Here is a 10,580-nt window from a genome sequence, read left to right as displayed (position 1 = left end):
ATGTACATTCGGAACTATACTGAATTGTCTAAGTGATGTAGTGTGTAGCTGTATATATGACATTGACAGTGAAAGTGTGTTGGAATTATCTTGGATGTGGCCCTACTGTTTTCACATCATGTTTTTGGGTCATCGTATGTACACCTGCACACATGTGACATGTAGTGTAGGTGAGTGACATGCTCAGGAATGATCAAAAGTATTTCAGTATGTCTGAAATGTTGCTTAGCCAATTCATGTCGATAGGGGGCGCTAGTTAGCATGAGGTGAGAATTTGGGGCATGCATGAACTTGACATGGAAGGCACAAATTTATTTATCCACTTCAATGTACATGATTTTACAACATGGCAATGTCATCAGGTCAGTTATCCCTGTGCTGGTAGAGCTGATTTGCCAACTTTTACAACAGACCATTCAAAGGCTAATCTTCAGAGTCACAGCACTGTTATATATCTGGTGTGTCCTAGTGTCAGATGATGGATGGATGACTGAATGACATTGAGAAATCATCATTTCAACACTTCTCTTCTAACATTGCCTTATCCTATAACTAAGAAGTATATTTGATTTGCAATACACTGCTCTATGCTATAAACAGCACTTCACAATCATGTCACTGCTCTTGGCGGCTGTAAAATTACCTCTGGCACAGACCTATAATGGGGCAAATGTTGTACTTCCTCTACTTCTAAGAAACATACAATCCCTGCTGGCTCTACAAGCACATAACCTCTGTCCTACAAGTTCCAAAATATACAGCTGGGTTGACTGGGGCAAAATGTAGATGTCATTGATTCGTCATTGTGTCCATTCACAGGTACACTAACAGTAACAGGGGCCCTAATGGTGAATATTTCAGTCTCGGTACAATCAGGATTCAATTCTTGCCATTCAGAAACAAATAGCAATGACAAGATTTGTCTTGGTATTGTTCAGATTTAATCTGTAAAAGGTACACCATGACGGGGCGCCCTCACACATCAGAGGCTGGTGAAGACAGAACGATACAACGAATCTTAGTCTTCTAGTTCAGGAAGTCACTCTAACAACCATTCATTCAGGCACACAATAGCCATCTCTCTTTCTCTCTAAGCAATCACTCATTCTTAATCCTACCAGGTCCCCAAAGCTGGGTTGACTTTAGCCTGGAATCCATGCAGATGGAGCTTTTAAATTTTGGTTTTCACATCTCAACCAAAATTTAAAATCCCCATCCGCATGGATTTCAGGCTAGGTTGACTGTGGCACAATAATAGTATACTGAAAGACTAGCAGTTGAGAAACAAATGGCAGAGGCAAGGCTCAAACCTTCAAACTGCAGATTACAAGCCAACCAATCTAACTACTTGACCATCATCACTCCAGTTCAGTGTTATGTGAGTAGGATAGATGGCAAGATCACACACAAACTATCAGCACACTTAATAATTCCTTTGGTCAACATTACTATAATATTTATTCATTCCAATTCTCCAGTTTGATTCAAAAAAAAAAACCTGCATGACTCATGAATGAGACTGCATGAAATGTGACAATAAACACAAAACTAAAGAATTTTAAAATATATTGAACTACGTGTCATTGTGTTTGTTATAACCTTACACAAAAATACTAAATAAGGTATGTACTTTTGTGGGAAAATAGTCTTTAAACAAAGATTTGCTACATTTACAATTCAAATACAAAAAAAAATTAACTATCTACACAATGCTCATTTCAGACTTACTAAAAAGACTGCTTATTTCAATTCCGGCCACAATATAGTTCTATGATTCTATCAAATTTGAAGGCAACATTACATGTTTGTTTTCACACAGAAATGTACAATACACCTGTAAAGAGTACAAGGTAAAAATTAGGCTATTAGATATAAAGTAATAGTACATCTGTTTTGGAGTTGTCACAAATCTACTTCTTACATGATTGAAACTTTTGGAACTGTACTTTAGAAGCACAAAACTAACTAACTTACAAAATCTTGGTTAGAATTCAATATAAAACAACAACTAATTTTACTGTTGCTGTGTTCTCATGTACATGAATTTACATACCAATGAGAACACACTTTTTGTCAATACCTATCTCATAATGCAGGGACAATGGTGCCACAAAAATAGTTTTGGCACAAACATCGCTTCTATATAATAGTTCTACAGCCATGACTTTTACAAAATGATAACTAAATAATAACTAACTTTTTTGCAAATTCACAAACTACTGTGAAGGAGTTTCAGCATGTTTCATTCAAGAGTTTGTATAAAACAAAGAATGCATGCAAAATATGTCTGTCGAGAAATAACAAGGATATGTTTAAAATCAACCTTCACCAAATTATTTCCATAAAGGATTCGCCAAGACACAACTTAGCTTCTGGTAAATGTATGATCACCCAAAATGAAATAACATCATATATATACAAAGTATGAGTAGTGAAGAAAGGACAAAATTGTCTATTGTAACCCTGAATTTTTGAAAATCAAATACTTTTTCTCCTTTTTTTGAGTTTAGCATTTTTGTGCGCTGTCTTCCAAAAATAAGTAAAATAGGGGCTGGTATTAATACAACTGCATCATCAACAAGAATTTTTATAATGTACATGATTACTATTACAGGATGCATTCTATTTTTTTACTTCCTGCTTTAAGCAAGTTGATACTTTCTTCAAAATCTTTTGACGAAGAATGGGTTTTGACACTTGCTTGTGGCATAATCCAATACTGAATATTGCTCTACCCTGGTTTTCAATCTGAGACTATGACCTTTGTACACTTGACAATTAAAAACATTGATGATTCAAATTAAGTTATCACGAATCAATCAATCAGTGAAATTATAAATCGGCAGTTTCCACTACAATGTAGAGTTCTGAGGCGTTGGGGCGGGAAATGTCTATTTAGTATTTTGTTAATTTTTATCAGGAATGTCAGTCACTAGGATTATCCAATTGGTAAGTCTCAGTACTAAATCAAGTTTTGGATTAGGGATGAAGTGTCCACAAAAATCACAAACATTTATCACTCGAGTAAATGCCACTCACTGAGCTAAACAATTAATGTCTTCAGTATCATTACAATAACATTTCAAGTTTTTTAAATATATAATTATTTTTAGTGTAGATCATATCAGTCATTTTTATTTTATTTTGCAACTGGTTGCTTCAGGACTCCCACTCGTCGCAGGTATCGTACGATGAAAGGTGTAGAGGTTAGCGTTATTCCAATTCGTACTGGTGCAAAAATCTTGTGTACGGCATACGCGACGACGAAAGTGCTGGCTCCTGCTGCCATCTTGGACTCGACGATTGCTTGACCCAGTCCAATTTGAGTTAGCAATACCTGCATATCAATACCACTGTGAATTGTAACAAAATAGAAGATAAGAGTTCATTATTTGATATTATCATCAAACTTAGACCCAATACAACATTCACGTGTAGATAAGCAATAAATGCAAACATTGAAAATAATGAAGATGGTATTTCGAAATTACAGTCACCACAATAATGAATTGATATGTGCAGTGTTGACATTTTCATAATCTCACCACACCACCTTATACACCTTAATACAACAAAGCCAGGATAGTCAAAATGGACTTATAAAATAATGATAATTGGGAAAACTCACTCTAAAACTTATAAAATATAAATATAAATTTAAAATTAAATTTTCCCGAACAAAAGTGACATATCAGCCTAACAGATATATGATATACAATACCCCAATAATTTGCACGCTATGCATAATTAAGCAGACATTGAATATAAACACATTTGCAGATTTAGGGTCCCAGCTGCAGACAGTATGGTAAAGCTGATCTGTAATGACATACTAGTAATGCACCTACATGTATGCATGTCATAATGACATCATTCCCCCCCCCCCCGACCTAAACAATAAATAACCCTACTGTAATTTCCTCTACACCTACATCATCACTTCCCAGTCCTATGGGGGAGTGTGAAGGACTCCACTGATTTCTTGACCTTAAATGTAAGCTTCCAAAATAGACCTTGTAAGTTATACTCTGCATATCAAATGTGAACATAATAATCTATACATTCACAAGTGTACATGTAACTGAGTGAAATTATAATATTGATGCTGCTGCTGTGCATAAACTAAGTTAAATTTTCTGAAGATGTTTCATTCTAATTTCAATGCAATTTGGTAAAACTTTGGCACAATATAATGTACTTGTACATTGTATGTACATTTTATTCACACACCAATGAATGTCCTTGCTTATTCAGGACAGTGTCCTTCTATCTACATGTACATTCCTATGTCAGGTACTGTTATCAATTTGGATGTCAATAAGTAAATACATGTATGAAGTGATGGCAAATTCCGGCTACAATGATCTGTGAATACTGAAGACCTCCAAATCATGTGCCATTGTTTCACAGTGTCAGTGTGCTGTACATATACTTATAGCACTGGCATTTTATGAGTATTAAATGGTGGAAATTATTATTTGTTATCAGCATCTTGAGCCTTATAACAAAGTTACTTGATGTTTCCCTGTGAAGACATTCAGGGGTGTAGCTAATTTTTAACATACACTAACAGTACTGCTCAAGTCAAGAATCACTTTCTGACCTACTAGCAGGGTGTCAGTCAGATGTTAGCACTGAACTACTAGCCTGGTGTTCACATTAGACTGGTGCAGGCATTAACTCTCTCAGTTGCAAACAAATGCTGATTTGTTGGTGTTGGCATTGAGCTAACCATACAACAACTACTTCAGTTGTAACACAGTTTTTGAGCGATACTACATTCGTAGATTTTAAAAAGAAGGCAGAAACAGACTTTGTATATACACTATACATGTTAATTAGTCTGTGAAAAGCTGACAAATGAAATAGCCAATATGGTTGATATTGTAGGCAACTGAGTCCTATCTACACCCCAGAGATAGTCCTGACTGATTTTGTTCAACACATTGTCAATATTTATTTCAATTTCAATACATTAATTTTTGACATTGACCCATGATTTTCAGTTATTTTCTTTCAGAGAGTGGTTGGGAAGTATTAGAAAGATCATATCAAACACAACATGAAAATACTTGCACATGCTTGTATGGATGCATGATACAGTACTTATAGCAACCATTAGGAATGTATCAATAACTATTAAGAGCTAAGACCTTTTTTTTAGACAGCGTAACCACACAAGCAAGCTTTCATCACACTATCAACACTGCTTGATAGTACCAATCAATGTGTATGATTGGAATGTCTGTCCTCAACACTTGGTATTTATCCAACTATTATTAGACTGACATTGTGTCCTAGTTTTAGCTGTATTAGAGGCAATCTTATCTATAATCATACTACCATGCCATTGAGTAAACATACCTAAATTTAGAGTAGAACCCTGGGCTAGCAGAGCTCAGTATGTGTACCACACCATTCATATTTTTGTGAAGTCATCCTCTATGCTTTGATGCTTTGTGAATATTTAAAGTGAATGTTAAGGACATATAAGAAAGTAGGGCACCTATTTAATTAATCTGGTAGCTGTGGCCGTGTCTATTTCATCAGCTGTTACTACAGATACTAGGTATGCCAGTGACAGTGCCATCTATGTTAACGCAGGTTGGCACTGTATCGAAAAACGACTCTAAATTTGTCAGAAGTTCCATTTGTGAGTTTTACACACTTAAAACCTGAGTATGTGTACTTTACTATTACCTGCAAACAACTATAAATGACAAATTGTCACAATTAATTTTAATAATTGAAAATGTTCCCTTGTTACTGTGCCATGTTTTTTTTTCAATTTTGCAGTCAATAGAGATGCAGTATGTATATATGTATGTATGTATGTATGTATGTATGTATGTATGTATGTATGTATGTACATCTGTTGTGCATGTGTGTGCGTGTATGTACAATGTATGTGTGTGTGCATGATAATGTACATTGAACACATATACAGATGACAGATAATGATTATATACAACTTGCCCTTCCATAACAATATATAATGAGGCTAGAGGTTGTTTTAGAAACACATACACATGACTATTTGAAACAGTGCCAGGGTACTTTGTGTCCAGTACAACCTAGCAATGTTCTGATTGGTTTGCATCTAACTACCCATCCTCTGAGCATGTACATAATTCATGACAGAACTAAGGACAACCCCTCGTTGTTATCCCAGATAAAATCTATTTAGTGTTCATCTTCCTATTTCTATGTGCAATATACATGTGCACACTGGTCAGACTCATAGAGCTATCTAACTATCATACTAGTGATATAGATTTCAAGACTTCAGACATCATGATTTTATGCTGTTATTATGCCAAAACATCAACACAGTGTCTACACTGACCTTGACTAAGCCTTGACCTGTCAGAATATTGATGTTGACAATGAACTTTAGCACAACAACATTTACACTTCACTGTAAAATGGTGAATTCATTCTCAATATCTGGCTGTACACTGTACTGTAGATCACCTAATGTTTTGGGTATGGTTGACACTACACTAGTACATGTATTATGTATTTGTCACAGGATATGAGTCAAATTATAACCTCAGTCCTGACAGCATAAACATTAGTAACTCTGGATTTTCTTACAACTTACAAGTAAGGCCAAGGGTTATGAATTTCTTCATGTAGAGGTCAAATGATATCCTTTTCAAGAAAATTGTCGCATGCCAACAACAGACAGTCAGATTCTCAGAAGAATAGAAATATGTTGTCAAGCAATCACACTTTAACTTATGGCTGATCAGGATTTTAATACATTAACAATGATTTTATTTTCAATGACTTTCCAGAAGCGATATATACAAATTCAATGTATTTCAGAGTTCTAGGACTTAAAATAATGAGACCAGTATCCCCACCCCCTATCATAAAACTAGACATAACTTAATTTCCAATACTATAACCTTGCAAGCTGTCCGATATTATATTATACTGAATATGCAGCAACATTTTTTTTTATTCTTCGACATACACTAACTTGAAGTTTATCTCATTGTTTTGAGGAGATATCAATATTACATGATAGTAGTTGAGTTGCATGTAACATATTCAAGACGTTATGACTGTGTGTCTATGACAAATTCATATACATCAAAGTTATTGAACCCCTCTAATGTAGGCAGTGTTACTCATCCTAGTGCTCGTGTATAGGTGGGTGGAAGTTGGAACCAGCTGTGCAGGTCAGACTACAAAATTACATGCATGTCTTCATTACATCGCATATGTTACATTCACCATTTTATCCACTTTACCTTTCAGTGTTTAATTTCAGCTAATTTAGTATTAATCATTTTATCACACTGCAAGGTTGTTTTTTTCACCACCAATAATTCAATATTTCATGACATCCCCCTGGCCCCACCCCACAAGTTTATGTATACTATTTATCTGAATACAGAAGGCTTAGAATTATAAATAATTTTGCACATCATGTATGTTTCACGAAATTTGATGATATCATGACATGGGCAGAAAAATGCTATGTTAGTGATATATTAATACATTAATAATTGGCTGTTAGGGAAGCTGATGGTATTCACCTTGAAACGGCCAGGTAAAATCCACCCAGTGAGATTAATGAAATGCCTACATGAAACACAACCACAGTAGCACCATAGTCTCTTACGGCCTGCTTTAGTCGGTCCTTCTGACTTGTTTTGGGCTCAGGGGTGGGTGATGTGTGGCAATGTCTTGTTTGCAAGATCATACTCGAACTTACCGGCACATACTTCGTGTTCAAAGACTCTGAAGCAGGCCGAATGTCACTCGGAGGTCTACCAAATACTGGTTTGCTGGGGAGATTGTGAAGCATGTGTGCTACGTCTTCATCCCAGGTTTCGAAAGTTCTGCCCGACTTGGCGGATGCTCTAACTATGTCACCTGTGTGGAAAGAACGCTTCGTATCTCCAAATGTTCGCCTTGCTTCAACAAACTGCGATCGTGGTTCAGTATGGTAGTAATGCCTGGTTGCTCGGTCAATATTGGGTACATCATGAAACTGGTTCATGGTCCCTTTATTTCCACTGGTAAACGTTGCGACATCCTCATCCCAAGCTTCATATGTGCGACCATGAGAGTGTGATGGGCGATTGTGTAATTTTCTGATTGGTGCAAAGCTTGAAGAAGGACCCGTACTGTAATGTCGGGTATTATTCGCCATTCCGGACCCCTGAAGTATATCTGCTAAGGCCATCTTTCCGAACATGGATTTCGTACGGCAATACTTGGTGCTCCCCGGTAGACAACTTCCCTGCAGCACACACGCCATTTCGTCATCCCATGTTTCTGCTGTGCCGCACACGACATTGTCTTTATGATGGCTCAAATCACAATCACTATGCTCAAAGTTATCTGGCGCAGTTGTATGGAGCTCACGACAAGCTGCCCCTTGGTTGACATTTTGCATTTTGTTTCGTAACAATTGAGAGCGATCTTGTTGGTTCTTCAGGAAAGCTTGTGCTTGTAAAAGAACGTCCCTACTTTCGTTTGGTGTCATCTCACGGGACGTTGGCTGAATTCCCTGGATTACTGGCGGGACACGGGAAACCTGTTTACCCTTGTTTTCCTTTGGTACATGGACAGTGTCGTCGGTGTGCTCGGAATACGAGCGGACAACTGGCGACGAGGAAATCGCACCATTTGCACGATAAGACGCGTACGGAATAAAGCTACGTGGGATCATTTGAACTCTATACATCTTCGATGCTAGGTTGGTTACCGTTATGAAGCAAAACTGTCCAATTTTAGAATTTTCTGTTCACAGACGTACAACGACGAATATAGGTCTTCAGACAGCGACAACACACATAAACAAACTGAAGAACAACGAAAATCGGACCAGCTTATGAAGCCCTTTCGCTAAGACCCTCCAACTTGTTGAAAACTAACAGTAATCGGTCTATATCTGCAACGAATTTTACCAACGTTTTCGAGCTAATACCAGATTTAAGGTTAAACATTACTATGAGATACTATTTTTCATAATGTCGTACTTTATACTCAAAAGCATTCATTTAAAAGTGCAATTTCAGTAGTAAAACTTCTCCTTTTCACAAGTTGCTACATTTCTCAAGTAGCTTATGTGGCCCTTTTAACCAGGGAATCACGCGTTGAGAAGGTGAAACTTGCGTCACACAAGTGTGAACCAATCATCTTTGCCCATAGTGGTCGGGGAACACCAATGACATCACAGAAGCAGATAATCAGTCACGAGTATGATATGTGCGCGAAGGGCACAGAACGTGTTCACCGGTGACAGTGTAATATCGCGTGTAAAATTGCCGAGTAATGATTATAGTGCACAAAGTTACGCCACGTAAGAAATTACATAGTTCTGGAAACATCCCTTCTGACGACGACGTGTCGGAGTTCTCGAAGTGCACAATTCTAAAGCTAGAAATTGACAAAGCCACGAGTCATCTATATGCTGCACCACTGATGATAAAATACCCTCACAAGCATGATTAGATTGGCCTGTATACTATGTATAGTACTTGTAAAGTATACAGTTGGCCCATTGATTGGCTACGCAACTGATCGATTACATTTTTTGGAGCAGTGATTTAGTTTACGAACTTATTAACAGACACGGTATATATACTTTTTCTTCCCTTTTTTTTTCGGAGGGGGGGGGGATAGGGTTATCGAGTCTAGGCCCTATTATTTTTTAAAACAATTTTCACGCCATTTTCAACATAATTATATATTTGTTTGTCGTCGACAAGAATCAGCAAGCATCATATGGTTTATCGGAACAACCGGTTTTCCTTTTCTATATGTAATATTCGGTTATTTTCATTTCATAGCTAACCACAGGGAGCTCAAGCTCAGTTAGCTTTGTTTACAAATACAAACAAACAAGTAAACAAACAAACAAGTATGAAAGTTACGTACATATGCTAAGGCATATTTATTATAAGGCGTATTTAGGGCAAATTTTATTGTTCGTAAATTTAGTCATTGCTCCGAGAAGGTTAAATGTACACTTTTTAGAAGTTTTTTTTTTATACCGCAATGTATATTGTTTAAATGTTTGGTGTAACTATAGTACTAGGATGATGCATACTTTAAAAGTGGCATATAATAACACAATGCGATTAGTATTTGACCTAAGAGGTACAGTCAGCATTAGTAATATCTCTGTAACCATTGATATTTTGAATTTTTCATCGCTCCACCGAAAGTTGCTGTATACATTTAAACACGAACTGTTGAGAGTCACAATACTTTAATTCGAATCTGCATTGACTCTGATGCATATTTTCGTTCAAACTTTTGGAGAAAGTATAGGATTGTCATATGGAGTACAAGATAGTTGCTAGTTTAATATTATTTTATGTCTTTTTTCTTTGTGTTTGTATGTTTTTTATATTTTTATGGGACATCTTGGTGGCCTGAATTAAAAAAATAATAATAATAATAATAATTAACTGGGCAATAATAACTTAAAAAGGCCGTGGGATTTCAATCCTATGTAGGTTTTCGCATTAGTGTCTATCTTATCAATGGAACCATAAGTATACATGTTATGATTCTTTTATTATTAGTAACCATTTTTTTCCCTATATATC

At 36.4% G+C, this 10,580-nt stretch overlaps 1 protein-coding gene across 2 annotated transcripts; it reads right to left on the bottom strand.

Moving 5' to 3' along the window:
* Window positions 1-1,437: 1,437 nt before the first annotated feature.
* Window positions 1,438-8,863, bottom strand: LOC144437151 (uncharacterized). 2 transcript variants are annotated; one of them, XM_078126014.1, is made up of 2 exons: window positions 7,551-8,863; window positions 1,438-3,353 (listed from the first exon to the last, which is right to left on the bottom strand). In XM_078126014.1, the coding sequence occupies exons 1-2, from the start codon at window positions 8,705-8,707 to the stop codon at window positions 3,140-3,142; spliced, it is 1,371 nt and encodes a 456-aa protein (XP_077982140.1). In that variant the 5' UTR covers window positions 8,708-8,863; the 3' UTR covers window positions 1,438-3,139. The 2 variants fall into 2 exon arrangements, with proteins under 2 accessions (XP_077982140.1, XP_077982142.1); XM_078126016.1 differs by having other exon boundaries at window positions 3,211-3,353; window positions 7,730-8,862.
* Between the last annotated feature and the right edge of the window lie 1,717 nt (window positions 8,864-10,580).

Source organism: Glandiceps talaboti, chromosome 7 (genome assembly GCF_964340395.1).
Source record: "Glandiceps talaboti chromosome 7, keGlaTala1.1, whole genome shotgun sequence".
Lineage (NCBI taxonomy): Eukaryota > Metazoa > Hemichordata > Enteropneusta > Spengelidae > Glandiceps > Glandiceps talaboti.
This window is presented reverse-complemented; position numbering and strand designations above follow the sequence as displayed.

Coding starts and splice junctions, on each gene's coding strand:
- LOC144437151 (XM_078126014.1), bottom strand. CDS start 8,707: ATGTATAGAGTTCAAATGATCCCACGTAGCTTTATTCCGTACGCGTCT. Junction 3,354..7,550: donor TTTTACCTGGCCGTTTCAAG/GTGAATACCATC, acceptor TACAATTCACAG/TGGTATTGATATGCAGGTAT.